We start from the raw sequence: 27,581 nt of genomic DNA on the forward strand, positions 1-27,581 counted from the left end.
CGTGCTGTCCTGTCGGGAGGCGAGGGGCGGGGCTTCGCAGGAGTGGGCGGGGCTTTGCCGACGGGGTGTTGTTAGAGTCGACTGTAGAAAGCGCGTTGTGGAAGTGGGCGTGTCAGCTTGACCGGAAAAGTGCGCACTAAGCGTGATGACGTACGGAGCGCTGATTGGGAGCGAGATCTGGCGCCCGCGCGTGCGCGGCGCCCAGCGTTCTGTCCGTGATCGACTTTTTGCCCCCAAGGTAGGCGGGAAGAGCCGGGTATTGTGTTGCTCGCTGACCGGGTCCGGGCTGATGCTGTTTCGCCCCCTCAGTCTTGCGCGTCGCCCTAGTCTCTCCCGGGGCAGCGTCACCCAGAAGGGTGCGGACCCTAGGGTTAGAGATAGCCTCTGGTCCCCCTTCCTCCTGGAAGAGGCCGCACCCGGCCTTGGAGGTCCGCCTGCTTGTGAGACCCCACTAGGCATGGCTGGCTGAGGAGTTGGGGGCGATTTTTGGGCGGGATGAGTACAAGTGGGTCCGCTAGAGGACGGAGTACCCTGGACCGGGAATCCCTCAAGTCTAGATAGTGATGGGGGCGAGACTGGACCTCCAGGTCTGGCTACCCCAGCCCAGCGATCAGAGCGGCCACCTTGGGCCACCATCGGCCCTGAAGCTTCCTTAAGGGATAGCTAAGGGGAGGCTGCTACTGGAATGATCCGTATGCTCATTTACCTCTGCGTCTCAGTTACTGAGAGGTCGCGAGCTCTCATCCACATTCCCCACGAATAACCTCGAGACCTGAGGACAGATCTCAAAGAAGCCTAGGAGTCGATATTTTTTAGGTTTAAACTTGCTTGTTGCTGATCTTAACTTTCTTTCGCCTAGAGAGCAGTAACCAACATGTCAGGGTGGGAGTCTTACTACAAAAACGAAGGCGATGAAGAGGAAGAAGAACAAGAGGAGGGCCTTGAAGCAGGTGGTAAGTGACTTCAACGTGTATTGTTCTGTGTGGAAGACTTTCCCTGCCTATCTCGGCTGGGTGGCCTTTGCTGTCTAATGGTCTACACTTCTCTTCCCAGAGAATCTCAAATACTTGACTCTTTTTGAACTTTGCAGAGCAACCCTAGGCTCTTTTATTCAGATCCTATTCTAGTGCTTGGGACATTCCTAGCCTTAAACTTTTGTTGGGCACTGGTAGATTGACATCTCTTGACCTCCAATAGATGACTTTGAACATTGATCCCTCGCCGTCTAAGACTCAGGTAAGACCCTTCCTCACCCAGGAAAGTAGTTTTTCTCATTCTAGGACCTCAGTATAAAAATGCCCTTACCTTCCATAACTGCAGCGACCAAAGAGTAAACATTAGCAACACAGTTACAAGAGTCATTCCCTCACCATAGCCTCCAGGTTTGGGAGTATGTGTTCAGGCAACAGAGTAACACATGGGACAAAAGAAGATAAAGGGTACATGTAACCTATGTGCTGGTTAATCTCAGTCCTGGATAGAAATTTTTAAATTGTTTTTATTAAAAGTGAGAAACATAGGAAATATAAAAAATAAAAGAGAAAATTTACTGTAATCTATGTAATCTACCACCCTAAGACAACCACTACCAGCTTTTTAGCATTTTGCATATTTCCTTCATATAGCTTTCATTCTGTGTATTTCCTAACAACATGTCTTTCTTTGTATCTGATTTTTTGTGTAATTGTAATCATAGTGCATATACATTTTTCCATTTTAATTTACACCAGTCTTCTTCCAAAAAGAATTTTAAATGTATAACCATAATTTGTGTTCTGCTTTTTTCTTATTGCATTATAGATGTATCATCCCATGTAACTACATATATATAGTATTTATAGCTCATTTTATTTTTTATTTACTTTTTTGGCACCTGAGCTAATATCTGTGGCCAGTGGTTTTTTTTCCCTTCTTCTCCCCAAAGTCCCCCTATACATGTTGTGTATTCTAGTTGTAGGTCCTTCTGGTTGGGCTATCTGGGACGCCACCTCAGCATGGCTTGATGAGTGATTTCATGTCCACGCCCAGGATCCGAACTGGTGAAACCCTGAACTGCCAAAGCAGAGCACGCAAGCTTAACACTTGGCCCCTTATAACTCATTTTAAATGTACTATAATTTATTCAGTCTACCTGCTGTTGGACATTTTAATTATTTTCAAGTTCTTACTTTAATAAACAACACTTTGGAAAATTTTGCATAAGGGTTTTTCCATATCTTCTTTTCTTCTTCTTTTTTTTTTGCTGAGGAAGATTCACCCTGAGGTAACATCTGTGCCCATCTTCTTCTATTTTTTTATATGGGTTGCCACCACAGCATGGCTGCTGATGAGAGTTGTAGGTCCATGTCTGGGAACTGAACCTGGGCTGCCAAAGTGGAGCATGCCAAATTTAACCACTAGGCCACGGACCTGGCCCTTCCATATCTTATTTTCCTAAGGTAGATTGCTAAGAGGTAGAATTCACTGGGTCAAAGTAGAATTTTTGTCTAAGGTTCTTGACACATATTGCCATATTGTTTTATAAAAGATGAGTAATTAAATTTATCATATTAAGACGCAGCAGTGTCAAAAAGGGAGACAATCAGACATTATATGCCGTTTTATGAAAAACTCAACATCACCTATGATGTAATCATGCCAGAAGAAGGAAAAAGAGAACCCAAATATGATGAAGCCTCTCTAGGTCTTTAGTAGGAAAGACAAGGACTATGCTAATCTACACCAAGAGAATGCAGTCAGCAAAATCTAGAAAGTGGAAAACTGTACATGACACAACATCCTGGTTCCTCAACAAATAAATTATGAGAGACAAAAGATGGAGGGCGTATCTATAGATTAAGAGACTTTAAAAACGTTTTTTCTTTTTTCTTTTTTTTTTTTAAAAGATTTTATTTTTTCCTTTTTCTCCCCAAAGCCCCCCGGTATATAGTTGTACATTCTTAGTTGTGGGTCCTTCTAGTTGTGGTATGTGGGATGCCGCCTCAGCGTGGCTTGATGAGTGGTGCCATGTCCACGCCCAGGCTTCGAACCGATGAAACACTGGGCTGCCTGCAGCAGAGCGCGTGAACTTAACCACTCGGCCATGGGGCCAGCCCCACATTTTTTCTTTTTTAAGGAAAAACGTGTTCAGGAATGTTCACTTGAATGATAAAACTGTAAAGAAATATAAGGAAGTAGTTAGTAAAAGTCAGGATAGTGGTTCTCTGGGGAGGAAGGTGGATGTTGTAGTTGGGAGGGGACATGGAGAGTGCTTCTGGGGTGACTGTCTAGATTCAATTTCCTGATGTGGGTGTTCACCTCATAATAATTCATCAGGTTGTACTTTTCTTTAATGAGCTTTTCTCTATTTCTATAAATAAACAGGATAAATAAACCCAAGGGCAAACATTTCCTTCCATTTTTTTCCCCATAGGAGAACATAAATATTCAGGAAGAGATAGTTTGATTTTTTTGGTTGATGCTTCTAAGGCCATGTTTGAATCTCAAGATGAAGATGAATTGACTCCTTTTGATATGAGCATCCAGGTAAGACTACCTATTTTTTTAACTTAAGAAAAGAGAGAAAAAGTATTAACACCACTTTAAAAAATAGGGACTCTGAAAAATTTGTTTGTGAATGATATATGGTGGCTCGCCTCCCAGAATGACTGCCCATACTTGCAGCTGAAAAAGAGCAGCAGCGTTGGAGAACAGGCTCATTTTATTCTGGGTTTGAACTTTGGACCCGAGGAATACATTGTTCCCATCTTCTGCGTTAGCCCTACTGGTAGAAGTGGGCTTCTCCTTCTGCTGAGATGGGAGTGTAAAGGAAGTTCCAGCAAGTGTGGTGTAGAAACGAGTCCTCTTGTAAGTGATATTTGAAAGTTGAGCATAACCTGTGGTTGAAAAAGATTATTACAATAAAAAGACAACCTAATTTAAAACTGGGCAAAGGACTTGAATGTACATTTCTCTAAAGATAGACAAATGGCCAACAAACACATGAAAAGATGCTCAACATCTTTAGTCATTAGAGAAGTGCAAATCAAAGCCACAGTGACGTATCATACCCACTAGGATGGCTATAATTAATAAAAAGGAAAATGAGAAGTATTGGTGAGGCCAGCCCCGTGGCCAAGTGGTTAAGTTCACGTGCTCCGCTTTGCCAGCCCAGGGTTTCACCAGTTCAGATCCTGGGCCTGGACGTAGCACTGCTCATCAGGTCATGTGCCAATCTTTACAAAAAAAAAAAAAAAGTATTGGCAAGGATGTGGAGAAATTGGAACCCTCATGCATTGCTGGTGGGAATGTTAAATGGATCATCTGCTGTGGAAAACATTCTGGCAGTTCTTCAAAGAGTTAATCACAGAGTTAACATATGACCCAGCAGTTCCCCTCTTAGGTGTATATACCTAATAGAATCAGGACAGGCACTCAATTCCTGATTCTGCCACTTAGGAAACTGCGTAATGGTGAAAGAGTTGCTGAACCTCTTGCTATCTGTTTCTTCATCTGTAAAATAGAATTATAGTACCTACCTCATCAAATTGTGAGGATTAAATATTTTTGTTTTTTAAATTGAGGTGTAATTCACATAACATAAAATTAACCATTTTAAAGTGTTCAATTCAGTGTTATTTAGTACATTCACAGTGTTGTGCAACCACCACCTCTGTGTCATTCCAAAACGTTTTGAATGAATAAACCTAATATTTATACATATAGTGGAATATTACTCAGCCATGAAAAGGAATGAAGTACTGCTACAAGGTGATTGAAGCTTGAAAACATTATATATATTAAGTGAAGGCTAAACAAAAGGTCGCATATTGTATGATTACATTCATATGAAATACCCAGAATAGATAATCCCTAGAGAATGCGGACTGGTGGTTACCAGGGGCAGGTGGGGGAGGGAGGAATAGGAAGCAACTGTTTATGGGTTTGAGGTTTGCTTTTGGGGTGATGAAAATGTTGTGGAACTAGATAGAAGTAGTGATTGCACACCATTGTGAAAGTACTAAATACCACTTTATTGCTCATTTAAAATGGTTATTTTGTTTTTTTGTTATGTGAATTTCACTTCAGTTAAAAAGATTACTATTTTGTGTGCTTCACAGAGAACAGTTTCTAAAGATTTATTATATATCTCACGTCTCATATTTTTAGAGTTCATAACGGAACAGAAACTTCTCATGTCCTAATTTGCATACAAACAGTTCTTGCAGTTGGCAAATCGGAATATCTTGCATCTAAAAAGAGAGTTACAAAAACAATCTTGACTTTAAAGCAGTGTTTTTCAAACTTTGGGTCTGCCCCGTGGCGCAGCAGTTAAGTTCGCACGTTAGTTTCCGTGGCCCTAGGTTTGCCGGTTCGGATCCCGGGTGTGGACCTATGCACCGCTTGTGAAGCCATGCTGTGGCTGGTGTCCGCACATGAAAAAAAAAAAAATGTAGAGGCAGACAGGCATGGCTGTTAGCTCAGGGCCAGGCTTCCTCAGCAAAACAAAGAGGATTGGCAGCAGATGTTAGCTCAGGGCTAATCTTCCTCAAAAAAAGAAAAAAAAAAAATCAAACTTTAACCTACATCAGAATCACCTGCAGGGCTTGTTAACCTAGATTACAGGGCCTGACCCCACAGTCAGAATTTCTGATTCTGTAGGTGTAGAGCTGTGACCAAGAATTTGCATTTCCAGCAAGTTCGCAGGTGATGCTGATGTTGCTGGTTTGGAGCTCAGTCTTGAAGGAGCACTGCTTTAGCCCTTTTTTGTGTCATGGTCCTTTTTGAGGAGGTGATGAAAGCTGTGTACCCTCTCCCCAAAAAGATACACTCACAGTTCTACATGTAATTTCAAAGGGGTTCTGGAGCTCTTGATGCCTCAAGATTCCAGAAGAAAATGTTGTATTTTATAGCAAATAAATGCAACATTCACAAATGAGCATAGTGTATTTGATACCCAATGAAGAAACGTTATCTAAAATTCTATTTTTAGTTTTGTTTTTTAAATTCTTAGAACCTAAAAGGAGCTCTCGCCAGATTTTTGTAAAAGTTTGTAGACTGCTCAAAGAGTAATTAAAATATTTATAGAAATGACTACTTGCCATGCAGATTATTGTCAATGACATACTATAAATTCTGCATTTAAGGAGAGAACTGCTGTGGAGGAAGGCTGGTTAGTCTCAAGCAGGACATGGAGGGGGTCCCTGTGCTTGCTTTATTCCTCGGCCTTGCAGATTCAGAAACTTAATTTTGTCAGTGCTCCCAGAATTAAATAGGCCACCAGAACACACCAACTCTTGTGAGATGCTGATTTACCAGGTGCTAACATTAGTGTCAATGGGTAGGTAGACCCTTTCTGGGATACTCATATCTTTAATTGTGTAATTAAGCAATTTTATTTCAAAAGATGGTGTTAGTTGTTATAGACTCATTTTCACCTTACAAATACTTATTGTTAGCTTAAACCTTTTATATATGTAATTATTTTGTATATGTAAGTTCTGTTTCTTGGTATCAAGCTACTTGAGGAAAGATCAACTGGCTTGTACAAACTCAGCCAATTATGTGAGTGACATCAGTGGGACTCAAATCCAGGTTTTCTGGTCCCAATACTAGGCTTTCTTTCCTCCTATAGCAGTTTCCTCCCTGAAAATATACATGATGTTAATTCTCTGATTTCTTATGGGAGGGATTGCTTATATTTCTATTATATACTTAACTACACTCTGCTTTTTGTTATAGCTTAGTATACATACTCATCACTCTTGCTGATTTGTGAGTTTCCTGAATGTAATGCTCGTGTCTTATGCTAGTGCCATGTACAAATTCAGCAAATATATATTGAGCACCTACCATGTGCCAGGCACTTACAGAGCTTAAATTTAGTGGTAAGTAGTTAAATATTAATTGAATTTTTATTTTTATTTTTTTAGTGTATCCAGAGTGTGTACACCAATAAGATCATAAGCAGTAATCAAGATCTCCTGGCAGTGGTGTTCTATGGTACCGAGAAGGACAAAAATTCAGTGAATTTCAAAAATATTTATGTCTTACAGGAGTTGGATAATCCAGGTCAGTAGTATTTTGAGATCACCTTTTCCCTTGTATGAGAAGGTCACTACCCTGAACAAAGAGGGATGATGACATCTTGACTAAGAGTATTCTTTCCTGCATTGAACTGGGCCTTCTTAGCAGGGTGTGGACTTTTGCTTTATGAGTTAAGTAGCTCTGGGGTGAGAAAAGGACGCTCGGTCCTTCTGTTAGCCTCGTAAAGGGGGCCACTGAGCCTGCTCTGTTTTTTCTGCCAATTTGATTCCCTGTCTCTGATCAGGTGCTAAACGAGTGCTGGAGCTTGACCGGTTGAAGGGGCAGCAGGGGAAAAAACATTTCCAAGATCTGCTTGGCCATGGATCTGACTACTCACTAAGTGAAGTGCTGTGGGTCTGTGCCAACCTCTTTAGCAATGTCCAGTTCAAGATGAGCCATAAGAGGATCATGCTGTTCACCAATGAAGACGACCCCCACAGCAGTGACAGTGCCAAAGCCAGCAGAGCCAGGACCAAGGCTGGGGATCTCCGTGACACAGGTTGGCATTTTCCCTGTTCTTTTATTTATTTATTTATTTATTTATTTTGAGGAAGATTAGCCCTGAGCTAACATCTGCTGCCAGTCCTCCTCTTTTTGCTGAGGAAGACTGGCCCTGAGCTAACATCCATGCCCATCTTCCTCTACTTTATATGTGGGACGCCTACCACAGCATGGCTTGCCAAGCAGTGCTGTGTCTGCACCCGGGATCCAAAGCGGAAGGTGTGAACTTAACTGCTGTGCCACTGGGCCAGCCCCTTCCCTGTTCTTTTAAATTGGCACTTAATTTTATTGCTTCTTTACAGTTGACGACGTCAAACATTGCTTTTTACCATTCAGGGAAAACTGAAAGAATAAAGTGAAGCCGCGGGAGACACCTATGTAACTTTCCCACTGGAGATAGCCAGGCCGTTAGCAGTCTAGAGGACTCTCCCAGAATGAGCTGTTCTTGACTTTAATGCTACCATGAATGGTGGTTATTTGAATAAGTTGTCTGAAGTCATTATAGCAGCTGATTCCCTTAGTCACTTTCTCTAAGTCCTGAAAATGTTAATAGTCAGTCTAGTTCTTTGGGAGCTTTTAAAAGCATGTTTGATCTTAGCTGAAAAAATTCTCACTTGCTGAAAATTGTTTGTTTCCCCTCACTTTTATCTGTCCTTGCCCCAGGTATCTTCCTTGACTTGATGCATCTGAAGAAGCCTGGGGGCTTTGACATATCCTTGTTCTACCGAGACATTATCAGCGTAGCAGAGGATGAGGACCTAGGGGTGCACTTTGAGGAATCGAGGAAGCTCGAAGACCTGCTGAGGAAGGTTCGTGCCAAGGAGACCAAGAAGCGCGTGCTCTGCAGGTGTGCACTGAGCCTGGGCCAGCTGCCCACACGTCCCCCACTTAGTCCTCAGCAGTGCGTTGCTTTGACCTCCCTGTCTACTTAACTTGGGGCTGTGCCTCACTGTGTTCCTCTGAAAAATTTGCTTCATTTCAGGATGGTGCAAGCGATTTGCTTCTCTTTCTCTGGAAAGAGCTGGTATGCTATTTCTCCAAAGGAACACAGCTCTCTACTTCCTCGGGGTCAACAGTTGTGGCCTCACAGTAGCCTCAGTTGCACTCACTAGGATGAGGTCTGCTTTCTTCTCCTCTGTAAATTGAGACTGACGATAGCATCTGGTATAGAGCACAAACTTGATAAATGTTAGTTGTCGTCCTTGTCAAAATTGGTATTCTGATTTCTTATCAACTTGAGACCAACAGGAACCAGATTGTTAGCTTATCTTCTTTTAGAGAGCTTTGACGTTAGAATCGTAAGGGATCCTCAGTGTTTTTGCCTAAAAGAGCATCAGGCTTTCGCTTTAGACCAGTTTCCTCAATATAGGGGAATATGACCATTAGTAGTTTTGAGCAGTTTTCAGGAAATTACTGATAATTCTACTAGAAGAAACCATGAAATTATTTTAAGAAAACCATGAGCCAGCTCATGGATACAGTTGTAGTTTTGTCATTGCTCTCCTTTTCCCCCTGGGAACTATTTCTCTTTCCTCAAACAAGCACCCTGTCACCTCTTCCCCCTTCCTGGAGCTGTTTGAGAATTAATAATGCCTTAGGGCTAAGGCCTAGAAAATTATTACACTTATTCTTGCTATAATCAAATAATAGAATTTTTTTATTGCATGGTTATTGTGTGCCAGTCACTGTCCCAAGTTCTTTGTTAACATATTAATTAAGTCACTTAATCTTTATGACAACCCTTTAAGGTAGATTGAAACCTACCCATTTGTAACATTTGTTAACCTTAAGACATTTCAGATGAAATTAAACATATTAAGCAACTTGTTTTCACTGTGGGCTTCCACATTTTCCTTTCCAAGGTATGACATAAATCATATGACGTTAAACTGTAACTTTATCTTAACTTAGAGTTGTGACATTTTCAGGGTTGGAAGGTACCTTGGTATATAAATGTGAAAATTTATGACACAGTGGGGGGAGTAATGGATTTATTTTGGGTTAGGCATAGAACCAAGGTCACTTGAAGCCAGAGTGGACCACATTTACCAGTGCTTCTTCCCAGGAGATTAAAATTTAGAGGGCATAACAGGTTTTTGGTTTTTTTTTTGAGGAAGATTAACCCTGAGCTAACTGCTGCCAATTCCCCTCTTTTTTGCTGAGGAAGACTGGCCCTGAGTGAACATCCATACCCATCTTCCTCTGCTTTATATGTGGGACGCCTGCCACAGCAGGGCTTGCCAAGCAGTGCCATGTCTGCACCCGGGATCCCAACCGGCAAACCCTGGGCCGCTGAAGTGGAACGTGCACACTTAACTGCTGCACCACTGGGCTGGCCGTGACATAACAGTTTTTAAGAATTACTTTTGAGATTGTGCAGTTTTTTAACTGGTTCCATTTATTGTTAGCTCTCCTTCAGCAGCCTTTAGACAGCCAAATTTAACACCTAGGAAGCCACCGAATGGTTGGTGGCGTTAGTAATGCCAGTGTGTTATGAACACTCATCTGTGAGCCACATCATGCATTTCCAAGTTGATCTGGAGGCATGTTAGTTGCTTGCTCCAGGAACCAAAATTTCTAGTTAAGGCTTTGCCTAAAACCAATGTTCTTTTCACTATGTGAACCAGTATACTTTTGAACTAGCTAAAACTTGTTTAAACATGTTCTCTTCTTTAAAATAAATACTTGGGGCCGGTCCCATGGCCGAGTGGTTAGGTTTGCATGCTCTGCTTTGGCAGCCCAGGGTTTCGCTGGTTTGGATCCTGGGCATAGACATGGCACCACTCGTCAGGACATGCTGAGGTGGCGTCCCACATAGCACAACCAGAAGGGCCCACAACTGAAAATACACAACTATGTACCAGGGGGCTTTGGGAGAAAAAAGAAAAATAAAATATTTTTTTCAAAAAATAAAATACTGCTAAACATTCCACAGGATTGGCTATTAATTTGAGACCTTTCTTCTATATGATAAAGGTAGGTAAAGCTATGAATTTCCCTCTGAGCACTGTTTTAGTTGCATCCTATACCTTTTGATATGTTATGTTTCCACTTTTACTCAGTTCAAAATAATTTTAAATTTCCCTTGTGATTTCTTCTTTGACCTGGATATTTAGAAGTGTATTATTTAATTTCCAAATATTTGAGGTTTTCCCAGGTTACTTTCTGTTGTGGATCTCTAACTTAGTTCCATTTTGGTTGAAGAAGGTACTTGGTATGATTTCAGTCTTTGTAGATGTGTTTAGACTTGTTTTGTGGCCCAGTATATGGTTTATCTTAGAGAATGTTCCACTTGTGCTTGAAAAGAATGTGTAACATAGGTTATGTTTGAGTTCTGCTTTTTTTCATAATATCATATTGTAAATGTTGTTGCACATTGTCATTATTACAAAACACATTTTCAAGACGTCCTATTGCTGCTTAAGATGATGGTATAAATACTCTGGAGCAGTATGTCATAATGGAAAAGTACGTGAGCTTTGAATTAGACATACCTGAGTTTGAACCCTAGTTTTTATTAGTTGTCTATCCTTGAGCAAGTTAAAGAACATCGCGGAGACTCAATGTTTTCATCTGTAAAAAGGACAATAATAAGGTTCTTGGGTGTCAAGCAACAGAAACTGACTCTTGACTAGTTTCAGCATGTTCAAACAAAATCCTGAATAGAGGGTGTAGTATAAGAATCAGGGTGGCTCCAAGAATCTAGATAGTAAGAACTAATGACAGTGTCTTTGGGATGTCCCTTGGAGCATCTCCTCCAGCTATATCCTTACTTGGTCACTGCTTAAGACCCCGACTCGTGAGAGAGAAGGTCTGATGGCCTGACTCTGGGTCAAGTATGCCCACCACTTGGCCAGCACTTTGATTAACATTCCTCAAAAACTGCAGTGTGGGAAGGGTTGTTCCCAAAGAGAAATTGGAGTTTCATTGTTAAAAGAAGGAGAAAAGGATACTAGACAGGCAGAAATAAGGGATAATCAATACAGTACTGAGAGGGTTGTTATGACAATTACATGAAAGAGTAGCTGTAAAGAGATTGGTATAGTGCTGTGCTCAATAAAAGCAATCATTATTATTATTCTTATTACAGTACATTATCATTATTTTAAGTAGTTAAAAATATATTCCGAAACTAATTTTTGTGGTATAGACTCTGAGAAGATATTATAGCAAACTCTATGTATTAAAATTGTGTTATATTGTAAGAGCTAGGCTAGTATTATGGAGAGAATAAAACTGATTAAGCCTTGGATGCCATGAAGGAATTTTAGATAGGAAAGTAGAATCCTTCAGTCTGTGCTTTTATTTTTCTCTCCTTCAGGTTGAAGTTTAAGCTCAACAAAGATATAGCATTCACTGTCGGCATTTATAATATGGTCCAGAAGGCTCACAAACCTCCTCCAATAAAGCTTTATCGGGAAACAAATGAACCAGTGAAAACCAAGACCCGGACATTTAGCGTAAATACAGGCAGTTTGCTTCTGCCTAGTGACACCAAGAGGTCTCAGGTAGGCCTGCCTTCTCACTGAATTTTGTCCTACTGAAGAGTTAATGGGGAGAGGAGACACTGATCAGCCTAACCAGTTAAATAACTTTCACATGCACATCTTTCTAGCCAAGCTGTTAAAACACAAAATCATGGGGCCAGCTGGTGGCATACTGGTTAAGTTTGTGCACTCAGCTTCAGTGGCCTGGGGTTCGCCAGTTAGCATCCCGGGCGTGGACCTCACACCACTTGTCAAGCCACCCTCTGGCGGCATTCCACAGAAAATGGAGGAAGATTGGCACGGATGTTAGCGCAGCAACAATCTTCTTCAAGCAAAAAGAGGAAGATTGGCAACAGATGTTAGCTCAGGGCCAATCGTCCTCACAAAAAACACAACTCCCAAGTCATTCCTCTTTGGAACTGTGGCATCTAGATCAGTGACGCCTTGAGAGCTAGAAGGTTAGAGTCAGTGTTTGAAAGAGATGTCAGTGACTTCAGCCCCTAAGCACTCAGCACCTGTTGCTCTGGGTCTAACCATCTAATTCTTTGCTTGGGTACAGGAACAAAACATGCTTTATGGTTAACTAGGGAGATGAGGAGCAAGGGACAGTGTGTTAGGTGTGAAGTGCACTCCTTTTTTTAGGGAGAGAATTTTTTTTTGCCACACTAACCAAATTCTTCCTATGCTTTGAAATGATAAAACATATGCCTTAATCTGTAAGACAGACTTAGAATGCAGAACATTTGTCTTTTTTCATCCTCTCGCTTTTGTTCAATCTGTAGAAGGATTTGATATCTAAAATTAAAACCAAATGAGTCATCCCTCCTTTTTAATTATGCAAAATGTGGGAAAGAATCTGAGGTTTTGCATAAGTTCAGGACCTAGAAGGATCAACTAAATGACTAAAATTAAATATCATTTTGATTCAACCCAAGAGATGTCTTTTGGAGCACAGATTTCAAGCCAGAGTGTTCTGTTCTACTTTCTGAAGGAGAAGACAACAAGAAATTGCCTCTTCCATTTTGGAAGTAACTAGTTTTCCATTTTGGTTTATTCATAGGCAGTAGCTCTTCGGGTCACTGAGTTTCCTGATCCAATGTGCCCATAAAAAACTTGAAGGGCTCTGTTTTTGTTCATAAAACTCAAATTTGACTCTGTTACTAATCACATATCTAGGATCAAGATGCAAACATTAAAGTTTGGAAGTTGTGTGTGTGTGTGTGTGTGTATATGTATGTGTTTATCTGTCTCCCACACTAACTGAGACCTAGCACAGAATCTGACATGGGTCCTCTCAATAAATAGGCGTGGTTTGAACACCCTTTGTGTGTTGGGGATGACACTGACAGTTCAGTACGTGTTAAATGAGGGAAGGAATAAATGCTTGCAGAGCATGGTCTTTAGCACCAAAGAGATCTGCGTTGTGTAACCTGGAACAAGTTACTGACCACTGAGCTTCAGTTTACTTACCTGTGAAACAGAGTTTTTAACAGCTACTGCCTAGGATTGTTAGAGCAGATAATTTGGATGACAACGTAAAGTTCCTCACCAACACTCAATAAATGGTAATTCCCTGTGGTAGGAGGAAAATGTCCCTGGTGAGGCATCTTCCTGCTCCTTAGAAGAAAGCTGATTTTAAGTTGCTAGTGTCGTGTGGTAACCATTTTGCATCTCGATGTAGCCTCTCTATGTGGCTCTCATTCCCCTCCGTTAGACCTATGGGAGCCGTCAGATTGTACTAGAGAAAGAGGAAACGGAAGCGCTAAAGCGGTTTGATGAACCAGGTTTGCTTCTCATCGGTTTCAAGCCCTTGCTAATGCTGAAGCAGCACCATTACCTGAGGCCCTCCCTGTTCGTGTACCCCGAGGAGTCTCTGGTCAATGGTAAGTGGCACAGACCAAGGAGAAATGAAGGAGTAACACAGAAGGCGGCTACTGAGCAGCATTTTCTGAATGGGTGCTGCTTGCAAACTGTATTTCATGCTCAAATTTTGTGTATTTTATGCTCAAATAAGTTTTGGAAAGGTGGGACTAAACGAAGTTAAAGAGATCTTTTTAGGATCCATAATACACTGATAGGCATTGCAAAAATCCAAGAGGGCATATGGAATTAACATTTTTAAAACTTACTTCCTATAGAATTCTTTCTCTGAGGCATCAGATAGTTTGGGGGGAAAAAAACACCTAGCATCTTCCCTAATGTTGGCAATTAAAGATGATATGAACTCAGCCATTGTGTTTATTTGTGCTGTCCGGACCTATATTCCTCTGAGCTGTAGCTGATCTGCACCCCTGGATTTGACCCGATTGGTTTTCATTAGCAGCTGGGGCTTATGTCATTGGCTAATGTCAGTGAAAGTGAACTGATATTAATAATTCACTTTGCTAAATGGAGTATTTGAGGCGTCCAAACCTCTTATTCCTTTCCTTTCTCTTCATTTCTATCCCTCTGCTGCCTCCACTTTCTCCTCAGCTGTGGGTCCATCACCTCTTGCCTATTGAAGTATCAGAAGCCCTTTTAAGAAAATGGAAGAGAAATTGTAGGTTTATGACATGCACTAAGAGGGTAGAAAGGAGGAGACTCCTTTAGGGTGTAGACCACTGGGACATTTGTTTTCCAGGGAGCTCAACCCTCTTCATTGCTCTTCTCACCAAGTGTCTGGAGAAAGAGGTCATGGCAGTGTGCAGATACACTCCCCGCAAAAACATCCCCCCTTATTTTGTGGCCTTGATACCACAAGAAGAGGAGCTGGATGACCAGAAAATTCAGGTGACTCCCCCAGGTATGTGGAAGAGAGATTTTCGGTGTCTCTGAACCTTGCTCAGGCTTTGGAATCATACTCATGGGATCCCAACTTAGACATGCTGAACCAGAGTTTCTAGGAATGGGGGCTGGGAAATGTGTATTTTTAGGGTTTCCTAGGTGAATTTGATGCACAGTCAGGTAAGGCTGCCAGATTCGATTGTACAGTGCACAGCGTGCACAAGGCATGTCCAAGGCTGCTCTGCAGCCAGGGTTGAGAAGTGACTGCATGGGGATGTTTGCAGGTTACTGACACAAGGTCGTGGGGTCTCACTGCTGACACCTGGCATTACTCAAAGCCATTGTTTGGCACCCTTGTAATGTTTAATGTTTGATTTATCTCCTGTATACACCAAGGCAGTGAATATAGTGGAAGGACCATGGGTTTCAAAGTCACACTTGGTTTTATCTTATATGTCTGAAAGTTTACTTTCTTTTGTTTCAGGCCTATCTCTGTCACTTGTTAGGGGGCCAACTTGGGCAAATACTTCAGCCTTTCTATTATTTATATTCCTTATCTGCAAAGATGAGAATTCTGCAACAATTTTCTCTTAGTGTTGTTTCACATTTGAAATAAGTTAATAAACATGGAAGTGCTTGCACGAAGGACCCAACGGATGGTAGTCTTCTTTCTTTAACAAGGCTAATAAAAATTAACTTTATGAAGTAATTCTTTGAACATCCTATATTTCTAAGCCTGGTCATCAGAATGCTGGAGAATAGCTTTTGTATGTCAGTTATTAAGTTACTGTCTCTTAGCTCCAAATTCATCCTTTATGCTCAGTGCAGATGAGGCTGAGACTCTCCCAACCCAATTTCTCCTTTGCCAGCCAGCTCTCGGTGAGGCTCTGTTAATAGCGGTGTTAGAGGGAGACATTAGGGCAGGGGGGAGCCAAAGGACTTGCTCCTTCCTCTTGCTCAGTGCTGTCGGCATTGCCAGCAAGGACCCTTCACCTGGCAGCAGCAGTTGGTTCCAGTCTCTAGATTTTTCAGTCTTTCTAGAACCAGCCAGTAAATGGAACAAGGTCCCTTACTTCTTCCCTTTTAGCATGTGGTACAGGGTGGGGGAACACAGGGGAGAGGTTGAAGCTCAGAGGAGGACCCCATGGAGCTGAGACTTAACCCTCCAGGGAGGGGGCACTCTCCAGCTGGCTATGGGTGTGTCAGATGGTTGGAGGCTGGAACCAACTGCTGCTGCCAGCTTAAGGGCCCTGGCTGGGGCAACACTGACGGAGACAGAAAGTACATGGGAAGGAGCACTCCTGCCTTCAGGTCTCCCTCTGGAGACTCTAGGGGGAGTCTGTTAGGCAGATGCTAATACATATCAGCTGGTAAAGGAGAGAGAGGGTTTGCAGGGTTCCAGCCCCAGCATCACAGGATATAAAAGGTGAATTTGGGGTTGAGAGACAAACAACAACTCAATAACTGAAACCTTTCGTTAAGTCTCAAAAAACTTATCTCCCGTCTTCAGGCTTCCAGCTTGTCTTCTTGCCCTATGCTGATGATAAACGGAAGGTGCCCTTGACTGAAAAAGTCGTGGCAAACCCAGAGCAGGTAGACAAGATGAAGGCTATTGTTCAGAAGCTCCGCTTCAAATACAGGTAAGTAGTGGGTCAGTTGCAGGCTTTCTTCTGGAACTGCCTCCTGAGTTGAGAGTCTTATGGAAATTCAAGTTAGGTAAGCATAGACCAAGAGAATGTGATTTTACTCTTTTCAGTTAACCGATGGATTATTACTTTTTAAAAGCTATAAGGGAATGGAAGATACTATACTGAAGACTCTGGAATTGTGCTAAATGCTTACATCTGGTTGACCTGTTGTGTTATGCTTAGAAAGCCAGATTAGTTAGTTGAGCAAGTTCAAAAAAAGCAGCAGTAAGAAGATTCTTACTTGGCCTTTTGCTTGATACTTTGTGGTTACACAGTGAGTAAACATAAGTAAATCCAACGTAAATTGTTACGGAATTAAAAGAATGATTACATAATTCAAGTGATTCCCTCTCACATGCAAAGAGACTCTCTCTCAGGACCTATGTAACCGTGACACCAAACATAAATCTTTTCAATTCCATCTTTTGTCTCTAAGCTACTTCCCTATCTCTGCCTACCTCTGGGCAAAGTATGTAATACCTTCCCCCTCCGAATGTCACCTCTGGTGGTCCTTTGTTAGGCAAATGAAAGCATTATTAAGATTCTGCCATGTGCTAGGCACTGTTCTAGATCTGGTCCCAGCATTATCTCATTTATTCTTCGTAGGAACCCTAAAAGCTAGGTTTTATGCCCATTTTATTTATTTATTTATTTAAGATTGGCACCTGAGCTAACAACTGTTGCCAATCTTCTTTTTTTTTCTTTCCCGCTTTTTTCTCCCCAAATCCCCCCAGTACATAGTTGTATATTTTGGTTGTGAGTCCTTCTAGTTGTGGCATGTGGGACGCCACCTCAGCATGGCCTGATGAGCGGTGCCATGTCCACACCCAGGATCCGAACCAGTGAAACCCTGGGCCGCCAAAGCGGAGCATGTGAACTTAACCACTCGGCCACGGGGCCGGCCCTTATGCCCATTTTGCAGATGAAGAAACTGAGGCGTAAAGGAGTGCGGCAGCTTGCCTAGACTCACCCAGCTGGAAAGAGCTATTTCTGACTTGAGATTCTTTCTCTTTTTACTGTCATGCTGCTACTGAGTATGGGAAGAAAGAATACCCAGGTTCATTGTCTCCCCATCCTCACCATCCCTCCTTCGTCTTTTTTCTATATGTCCATGGCCCTGCCTCCTCCATTTCTGTCTCTGCCCACAGCTTCCAGTAACAGGCAGGTGGGCAGGTATCGTTTGCATTTAAATTAGCTTTTGGATCTCTAGCATCAGATAATAAATTGAAAATTGGACTAAAAAAAAAAGGGGGGTGCTGCTGGCTCTGTGGCCGAGTGGTTAAGTTCGCGCGCTCCGCTGCAGGCAGCCCAGTGTTTCATTGGTTCGAATCCTGGGTGCGGACATGGCACTGCTCATCTAACCACGCTGAGGCAGCGTCCCACATGCCACAACTAGAAGGACCCACAACAAAGAATATACAACTATGTACCGGGGGGCTTTGGGGAGAAAAAGGAAAAAATAAAATCTGAAAAAAAAAAAGGAAAATTGGAGAGAGAGAAGTTGATTCCATAGACAAAATTCCCAACTGTTCTGTTTGGGGTATTTTTCTCACCTGACCTTGGACCTGTGCTAGGGTTTATTTAATTTTACTATTTTATTTTTGAAATGTTTAAAGTTTTATCTTTTAATTTATTTGTGTTATTGTTTTAATAGAAGTGACAGCTTTGAGAACCCGGTGCTGCAGCAGCACTTCAAGAACCTGGAGGCCCTGGCTTTGGATTTGATGGAGCCCGAACAAGCAGTCGACCTGACCCGTAAGCAGGCTGGGACTGAGTTGGGAGGAAGATCTTTTCATGGGAGGCTTTCTTTTCAGTTTCACTTTGGACCAGTAATGTGCATGCACCCTCTAAATACTTAACCTTGTCATCCCGACTGTCTCTGTTTGGGAGATTTTCTAGACCAGCTTAGACTACCTGGGAATGGATTTGGCTGGTTCTACAGTGAGAGGAGGAGAAAGTGGCAGGCTTCTGAGACCTGCTTCTGAACTAGGCCACCCCATGACTACATGTTGGTAAAAACTGAAAAAATAGAGGGCTTGCCCTGTGGCTGAGTGGTTAAGTTCATGCAGTCCGCTTCAGTGGCCCAGGGTTCACTGGTTTGGATCCTGGGCGTGGACATACGCACTGCTCATCAAGCCGTGCTGTGGCAGCGTCCCACATAGAAGAACTAGAATGACTCACAACTAGGATATACCACTATGTACTGGGGCTTTGGGGAGGGAAAAAAAGAGGAAGATTGGCAACAGATGTTAGCTCAGGGCCAGTCTTCCTCACCAAAAATAAATAAACAAATAAAAATTAAAAAACAATCTGTAACATTTATTGAGTGCTTACTGTGTGCTAGGCACTGTTGTCCTATGTGTTGACTCATTTTCTCCTCATAATTATGAAGTAGGCGCTGTTACTACTAGAAGGAAGTGATTTGCCTAAGGCACTGGGGAGTAGTAAGTGGTGGATCTAGGTTTAGAATCCAATGAGTCTGGCCCAGAGCCCTTGCTCTGAATGACTGCTTACTGCCTCTCCATCAGACTACATATTCTGTCCTGAGAAAATCCACCTCATGTTCCCCAGTATCGGGGAGATCTGTTCACCTCCTGGGCTGAGGTTGTCTGAGCTCGCTGCTAGTCCCTTTCTTGATTGTGATTCTCATGCATTTCATAAGAGGACATGTGAAGTTTAGTGATGTAAGTAAATATCCACCAGGAAACGGACTGGATTTAATGGAGACTCTTGACAGATGTTGACAAGATCAGAACAATTAGTTTGGCCTGCTTAGCTTCCAAGTAATTAATGACTTCTTTTATACTAGACAAAATTGCCCCAGCATTAAAAGCATCAGAGTTATTGGACCCGTGTTATGGTGGTGACTGTTAGCTGGATCTGGCGGAAGAGGAACCCGTGAGTTCAGCAGCCCATATCTTCCTTTGTGGCCTTGAGGCAAATCAGGAATTACCTGATCTCTAGCAAGATGGCGAAGGACACAGGCTTTGGAAACAACTGGTACAGATTTGAATTAACAAGCTCTGCTGATTGTTAAATTGAGTTGCCTTGGAAATGCAGTTGACTGTCCATATCTGAGGGTGCGGAACTTGAGTTTACGGAGGGCAGACTAAGGAAATGGAGCATCCGTGGATTTTGGTATCCACAGGGCGTCCTGGAACCAATCTCCCTCGGATACTGAGGGATGACTCTATTGCGTAATCTCTCTAAGACTCGGTTAACTGATTGGTAAAATAGAGATGATGATAATGTTCTTACAAGGTGTAATATAGGCCTTGACACAGGAAGTGCTCAGAACACTTTCTCCCTTATTCCACAGCACTGTCCCTACTTCTCTCCAGAGCCTCAACCTCTTGCATTCTGTCTTCCAGCCCAGTAATTTTACTGAAGGCTCTGTTTTCTCTTTCCATTTCTATTTTCACAATAGTTTTGGCTGCTGTAGTATGACTCAGGTTCCTATCCTTAGCCTTCTCTTCTCTCCTTTCTGTTGGTTGTCTTGTCCACTCCCACAGCCTCAAGTATCACCTCATGTCCATGATTCTCAAACCTGTATCTCCAGCCCAGTCCTTTCTTCTAGGCTCTGGCTGGAATTTCCAGCTGCCTGGTTGACATCTACTATAGGACTTGGATATCCTGCTCAAACATCTGACTGCTTGACATCCCTCACTTAGAATCAAACGTGTGTCTGCTTCCCTCTGACACAGTGATTTGGTTTTCTTTTCATAAATAATTTATCGAAGACTCAAAATTTTTCTCTAACTTTCTTCTTTTGGCTTTGTGACACCATACTGTCTTGGTTTTCCTCCTGTACCTATGGTGACCCTAAGACTCCTTTGCTGGAACTGCTTCCTTTTTTCTCCTCTAAACATGCGAGTGTGCTAGGTGATCTTGAGCCCTATCTTTATTTGTCATCTCACTTCTCCCTGGGTGGCCTCATCAGGCTATACCAGTGGTCCTAAGTGTGGTCCCTAGACCAGCAGCACTGGCATCACTTGGGCACTTGTCAGAAATGTACATTTTGAGCTTTACCCAAAGTTGGCTGAATTGAAACTCAGGTTGGGGCCCAGCAACCTGTGTTTTAACAAGCCTTCCAGGTGATTCTGAGACATGATTCTCCAATGCTTTGGTTTTCAACTTTGGCCATACAACAGAATCATCTGGGCTGCTTTAAAAATCTGCCTCTTCAGTCCTCACCCCAGACCAATTAAATCCGAATCCCTGGGGGTTGGATTTGGGCATCAGTACTTTTTAAAAGCCTCCAGGTGGTTCCTAGGCTGAGAACCAAAGCTCCAGCAGAGACTGTAGCGCGGAACACTGGGCTCCTGACACAGTGGGAGCCAGTGGGGCTGCGACATTATGCCGTCTTCCAGGTACACCAGAGGGCAGGAGCTCCCCTCAGTACTTTGCAAGTGTGGTCATAGGAGGACCCTTGCCCTTGATGTGACACAGTTCACATCAAAAGTGCTACAAACTATATAGTTGTAAGGTAACAAAAAAAGTAACAAAAATAATAGTGTTCCCCAAAGCCTCCTTTTCCTATTGTGTTTGTCTTGGGGAATGCTCCTGCCATCCCAACTGCTTATCTCCTCCCCCCTGCCCACCCCACCTCTCATATTTCATCACTGAATCCTGTCATTCTATCACTTCTCCTGTTTATAGTCCCATCATCCCCACCCCCCCACTTCAGCCCCCTGTCTTACCCTCCTTCCAGTCATATTCCACACGGCTGTCAGGGTGATCTTTCTAGAATGTGGATCTGATTACGTTGCTCCACTGCTCATAGCTCTTCTAAGTTCCCCCACTGTTCTTAGAATAAGGTCTCCCCCTAGGCCTTCCCCTGCTTGGAACAGTATCTGCCTGAGGAAGGACACTCAGCTTTCCAGACTCTGCTGCAGAAAGTCTTTCCTTGACCCCTCCTCTGTTCCTGTGTGCCCTGTAAGTCCCTTCTTTCATGGCACTGCCCAGCTCTACTGCGTTCATGTTTTTACCACCTCCTTCCCCCGACTAGACTGGAGCCCACTGAGGGCATGGACTCTCATTTGAATCCCCAGAATCTAGCCCAGTTCTCAGCACTCCACTTCGCAGCTCTTTGACCTTGGACAAGTTATTTAACCTCTCCACTTTCCTCCTCTGTGAAATGAGGAGACAAATTTCCCTACCCAGAGGTTGTTAGAAGGGTTAAATAAAAATAATAGCTTTAAAGCATTTAGAAGAGGGCCTGGCTGTAGTAAGTGCTCATTAAATGCAGTAGTTGGAAGCTACTTAGTAAATGTTCGAAAGACTTTATTGAATGTTGTCGTGGCCTCTTCCACACCCTCCCCCACCCCAGCAGTTAGGTGCCTTCTCTGGTCCCCAGAGAATTGGAGCTGGACAGGGAACCGGGGCTGGGGACTCACCTGGCCACTCTTCTTGTGTGTTGATTTTCCAGTGCCCAAGGTGGAGGCGATGGATAAAAGACTGGGCTTCCTTGTGGACGAGTTCAAGGAACTTGTCTACCCCCCAGATTACAGCCCGAAGGCAGAAGTTCCCGTGAGGAAACAAGGTGAGGAGCTGGGTGTGGACGGTCAGTGGGTTATTTTAAAAAGTTGCCTTTCTGATCCTATCACAGAGGATAATGTCCCTTCAGAAATTTCTATACAAACCTAGATATTTACACGTATGAACAGACATATTTGAGCACAAATGGAATAGTATTCATGTTGTTTTCTAATTTATTTTGTTATTCACCTGTATATGGTGGACAGTTATTTATACCCACACTTACGTGTCTACTTCATTAAAAAAATAAGGCTACATGGGGGCCGGCCTGGTGGCGCAGCGGTTAGGTTCGCATGTTATGCTTCAGCGGCCCGGGGTTCGCTGATTGGGATCCCAGGTGCGGACATGGCACCGCTTGGCAAAGCCATGCTGTGGGAGGTGTCCCACGTATAAAGTAGAGGAAGATGGGCACAGATGTAGCTCAGGGCCAGTCCTCCTCAGCAAAAAGAGGAGGGTTGGCAGTAGTTAGCTCAGGGCTACTCTTCCTACAAAAATAAGGCTACAGAGTACTCCATTGGGTAGATATACACAATTTATTCAACCAGACCTTTATTGATGGATATGCTGCAGTGAACATGAACCACCATTGTGTACTTGTGTGAGGACATCCGTGGGATAAATTCTTAGCAGAGGAATTGCTGGGTCAAGCTGTAGACATTTAAAATTCTAAGCATTGCTAGGGGCTGGCCCGATGGCACAGAGGTTAAGTGCGCACCTTCCACTTTGGTGGCCTGGGGTTCGCTGGTTCAGATTGCGGGTGCGGACATGGCACTGCTTGGCAAGCCATGCTGTGGTAGGCGTCCCACATATAAAGTAGAGGAGGATGGGCATGATGTTAGCTCAGGGCCAGTATTCCTCAGCAAAAAGAGGAGGACTGGCAGCAGTTAGCTCAGGGCTAATGTTCCTCAAAGAAAGAATTGCCAGTTTGCCTCTGGAAACGTGACAACGATTTATATGCTACCCAAGAAGGGATGGGTGTGTTTACCTATGCTCTCACTAATCCTCTCACTTTATATGTATTATTATTTTTTAATTTCCACAGAAAATAATAGAGGGAAAACTGTATCCCGTTTTGATTTGCAGTTCTCCAGTTATGAGTGAGATGTAGTTTCAGTGAACCTTTTCTTTTGTGAACTTCTGGTTATTGCCTTTCTCATTTTTGTATTGAAAGGTCCTTTTTCCTTTCTTTTTTTTTTTTTTAAAGATTTTATTTTTCCCTTTTTATCCCCAAAGCCCCCCGGTACACAGTTGTATATTTTCAGTTGTGGGTCCTTCTAGTTGTGGCATGTGGGACGCCACCTCAGCGTGGCCTGATGAGTGGTGCCATGTCCGTGCCCAGGATCCGAACTGTTGAAACCCTGGGCCACCCAAGCAGAGCGCTCGAACTTAACCACTTGGCCATGGGGCTGGCCCCTGAACGGTCCTTTTTCTTACTGCTGGAGCCAAAGTACTCTACCAGGAGTCACATTTTTCAGGACAGCACATTGTGCATTCCTCACCATTTGGGAATAGTTCTTAGGATATAATCCTTTTGGCTGTTTTGGTCAAGTGAAGCCAAATTTGGGCCTTGCTTGCCTAAAAGACCTATGAGGAAGTGGAGCTGTGAGAGGTTAGGTCGGTGGTTATGGTACTTTCTCCCTTTTGCATCAGAATTGACTCCTCAGGCGGGCCCCGTCGCCAAGTGGTTAAGTTCACACGCTCTGCTTCGGCGGCCTGGGGTTTCGTTGTTTCGGATCCTGGGTGTGGACATGGCACTGCTCATCAGGCCATGCTGAGGCGGCGTCCCACATAGCACAACCAGAAGCACTCACAACTAGAATATACAACTGTGTACTGGGGGCTTTGGGGAGAAGAAGAAGAAAAGATTGGCAACAGTTGTTAGCTCAGGCGCCAATCTTTAAAAAAAGAAAAAAAATAAGAAGTGACTCCTCTAGTGCCCTGTGTGAACTGCCACCACAGCTCTTCACATCTGTGCACGCCCTAGTGATTTACTTATTTATCTCGCTCAGCCTGTACATTCTTATCACCTAGCATGGTGCCTTGGTGTTTACATGTGCTCTGTAAAGGCTACTTTTTTTAAAGATTGGCACCTGAGCTAACACCTGTTACTGATCTTTTTTTTTTCTTCTTCTTCTCCCCAAAGCTCTCCAGTATATAGTTGTATATTCCAGTTGTAGGTCCTGGCTCTGCTATGTGGGACACCGCCTCAGCATGGGTTGATGAGCAGTGCCATGTCCCCACCCAGGATGCGAACTGGTGAAGCCCTGGGCCTCCCAAGTGGAGCTGCAAACTTAATCACTTGGCCGGCCCCTGTAAACGCTTTTTGAATAAAGGAAGGAAGGAATGACTTGCTCACCTAGAGCGAGCAACAGATTTGAGTAAACAGATGGCACTCACACTACTTAACTCCCTCTTAGGTGTGATACATTTCTTATTTTATGCTTAAATGAACCAGCCTTATCCAGACACCTATCTTGTCCATGGTGTTCTAGGTAGGCATCATAGCTTTATGGAAAATGGTTAACTGCAGCCCAGATCTTGTGAGGGCTCCTGTGCAGGGTAGCTGGGATGCCACTGGTAGCATTTCCAATCACTCTCTCCTGACCTTTTTCCCCAAATGATGAAGATTCTGGAAACAAAAGGCCCAAGGTGGAGGTATCTGAAGAGGAGCTGAAGGCCCATATCAGCAAGGGCACACTGGGTAAGTTCACTGTGCCCATGCTGAAGGAAGCCTGCAGGGAGTACGGGCTGAAGGTTGGGCTGAAGAAGCAGGAGCTGCTGGATACACTCACCAAGCACTTCCAGAAGGACTGACCAGAGACCATGCAGCCAGCCACCCTTCCGCACTATAGCCAGGCTGCCTGGTTTTCTTCTCATCAAGTTAAAAAATGTTTTTCCTGAGCCAGGAAGAGTCCGCCTGACAAAAGCCTAGGACTTTATGGTTCTGAGACTTTCTGTTGCCATGGAGACAGTGTAGCCCTCCCACTTTGCTGTGCCTTACTCTGCTGTTGGAATAAAGAGCCCTAACTTTGTACTGTATACTGTTCTTTAGTGTGAAGGAGAAACATGTCTGCCTTGCATCTAAAGATCACTTGCCATTGGCTGTTAACTTAATTGTCTCTCCCTCTGGGAGCCCATCACCACAATGAAAACAAAACAAATATCAGTGAGGGTAGGAGAGTGTCACAATTAAGGACAAGAGAACATGCTTCAGGAATCATAAGCAAGATTATATTCTCCCCATCCTCTGTCTTCTCATCTGTGTGTCATATTAAGATCTAAAGATCAGATTTCAGAAGCAATAAGAATGTAACATTTCTAATTCTGCTATCATTTGCTTCATGAGTAAATAGCAACCCCTGTCATGTTGTGTTCCTCTTAATGTGACATTCAGGTATGTGAAGATATAAACATTTTCTATTGCCCTGAGAATTTGGGTTCTAGTGTAAGTGAAATGAAGTGATTCCCCTTATTTTTCAGGGGAGCTGTAGGAAGTTCAAGAAGAGGAGAGGGGTCCTAGTATTAGGAGAAGGGGAAGGAGGAGGGGAGTATCTTTCTCTTTCTGTTCTTCCCTCCTCTATCCTCCGTGTCCCTTTCCTGCTCTTTCTGCTGCTACTGCTTTTGAAGAATTAGCCTGAGAGAAGGAAGGAAAGCATCTGGAAGGGTTTGGATCCTCCCAAGATTGCTTGAGATTCAGGGTTTGTAGGTCCTCTTGTCTTTCAGGACTAGAAGGGACATCTGATGAGGAGTGTGTAGGAGGAATCAAATTACTCTTGTAGGAGATTTTCAGTTTTGGATTCTTTGCTTTGAGCTTTCTAAGTTTTTTATTTTTGCTTTTGTTTTTGTTTGGAAAGATGTTATATTCTTGTTTGGATTTCCTTCCTTGTCTGAGGGAGAGGGAAGATAATTCCCCAATTAGAAGAGATGCTTTTGAGGATACAGGAAGATGATGCAAGACCATTTAATATAGTAAGTGCTCATGCTTGTTGTTGGGAAATTAGGCCATCCCTCTTAAATGAAGCATGCTTGGAAACTGGATTCTAGAGGGAGTAATTAATACAGATCTTCCTCGATTTTCGATGGGGTTATGTCTCAAAAAACTCATCATAAGTTGAAAATATTCTAAGTAAAAAATGCATTTAATACACCTAAACTACCGAACATCATGGCTTAGCCTCGCCTACCTTCACTGTGCTCAGAACACTTACATGAGCCTGAAGTTGGGCAACATCATCTAACACAAAGCCCATTTTATAATAAAGTGTTGAGGGGCCCACCTGGTGGCTCAGTGGTTAGGTTCACACGTTCTGCTTTGCTGGCCGGGGGCTCACCGGTTTGGGTCCTGGCTGCAGACATGGCACCGCTTGGCAAGCCATGCTGTGGTAGACGTCCCACATAGAAAGTGCAGGAAGATGGGCACGGATGTGAGCTCAGGGCCAGTCTTCCTCAGCAAAAAGAGGAAGATTGGCAGCAGATGTTAGCTCAGGGCTAATCTTCCTCAAAAAATAAATAAAAAATAAAGTGTTGAATATCTCATGTGATTGACTACTGTACCGAAAGTGAAAAAAAGAATAGTTTTATGGGTACAGAATGGTTTTAAGTGTATTGGTGGTTTACTCTCATGATCACGGAGCTAATTGGGAGCTACATCTTGCTGCCACTGCACAGCATCATGAGACAGTATGGTATTATAATGCGTATCACTCGCCTGGGAAAAGATCAAAATTCGAAGTACAGCTTCTACTGAAGCATGTTGCTTTTGCACCATCTAAAGTAAAAAAATTGTAAGTTGAGGGCTGGTCTGGTGGCATAGCAGTTAAGTCCACATGCTCCACTAGGGTTTGCCGGTTCGGATCCCAGGCATGGACCTACACACTGCTTACCCAGCCATGCTGTGGCAGGCGGCCCACATATAAAATGGTGGAAGATGGGCACAGATGTTAGCTCAGGGCTAATCTTCCTCAAAAAAAAAAATCATAAGTTGAACCATCCTAAGTCGGGGACATCTGTACTACAAAGACAGGTTAGAATCAGACTAAGTCTGCCAGTGGGACGGTAAGAATAAGTACCATTGCTGGCCCTATTGTTTTCAATCTTGGATTTCAGGGCTAGTAAGTTGGAGCCCTAGAGTGAGTTCTAGGCTTTTCTATGCACTCCTGAGTGCCCTTACCCAAGTCTAGGCTCCTTCCCCTCTCTTCTATTTACAAAATGCTGAGAATGAAAGAGTTCAAGGGTCAAACAACAAAACACCTACAGGTAAAGTGAATAATGTTAGAAAACTAACATCTACGGGGCCAGCCCCATGGCTGAGTGGTTAAGTTTGCACGCTCCGCTGCGTCAGCCCAGGGTTTCGCTGGTTTGCATCCTGGGTGCGGACATGGCACTGCTCGTCAGGCCATGCTGAGGCAGTGTCCCACGTGCCACAACTAGAAGGACCCACAACTAAAATATACAACTATGTACTGGGGGGGTTTGCGGAGAAAAAAGCAGAAAGAAAAAAAAAAAGATTGCCAACAGTTGTTAGCTCAGGTGCCAATCT

The 27,581-nt window shown here is 43.3% G+C and overlaps 1 protein-coding gene across 11 annotated transcripts; it reads left to right on the forward strand.

Moving 5' to 3' along the window:
- Positions 1 to 6: 6 nt before the first annotated feature.
- XRCC6 (X-ray repair cross complementing 6) lies at positions 7 to 25,081 on the forward strand. 11 transcript variants are annotated; one of them, XR_011433464.1, is made up of 14 exons: positions 85 to 238; positions 860 to 953; positions 3,413 to 3,525; positions 6,912 to 7,050; positions 7,310 to 7,564; positions 8,230 to 8,413; positions 11,888 to 12,074; positions 13,768 to 13,936; positions 14,674 to 14,835; positions 16,327 to 16,456; positions 18,159 to 18,259; positions 19,314 to 19,504; positions 21,933 to 22,046; positions 24,669 to 25,081. XR_011433464.1 is itself a non-coding variant. In XM_070253710.1 (14 exons), the coding sequence occupies exons 4-14, from the start codon at positions 3,472 to 3,474 to the stop codon at positions 24,854 to 24,856; spliced, it is 1,683 nt and encodes a 560-aa protein (XP_070109811.1). In that variant the 5' UTR covers positions 167 to 238; positions 860 to 953; positions 1,091 to 1,236; positions 3,413 to 3,471; the 3' UTR covers positions 24,857 to 25,081. The 11 variants fall into 11 exon arrangements, 9 of the variants coding, with proteins under 9 accessions (XP_001500404.3, XP_070109813.1, XP_070109811.1 ...); XR_011433465.1 differs by having other exon boundaries at positions 19,314 to 19,402; XM_070253710.1 differs by lacking the exon at positions 19,314 to 19,504 and adding an exon at positions 1,091 to 1,236 and having other exon boundaries at positions 167 to 238.
- Positions 25,082 to 27,581: the final 2,500 nt, after the last annotated feature.

This window comes from Equus caballus, chromosome 28 (assembly GCF_041296265.1).
Source record: "Equus caballus isolate H_3958 breed thoroughbred chromosome 28, TB-T2T, whole genome shotgun sequence".
NCBI lineage: Eukaryota > Metazoa > Chordata > Mammalia > Perissodactyla > Equidae > Equus > Equus caballus.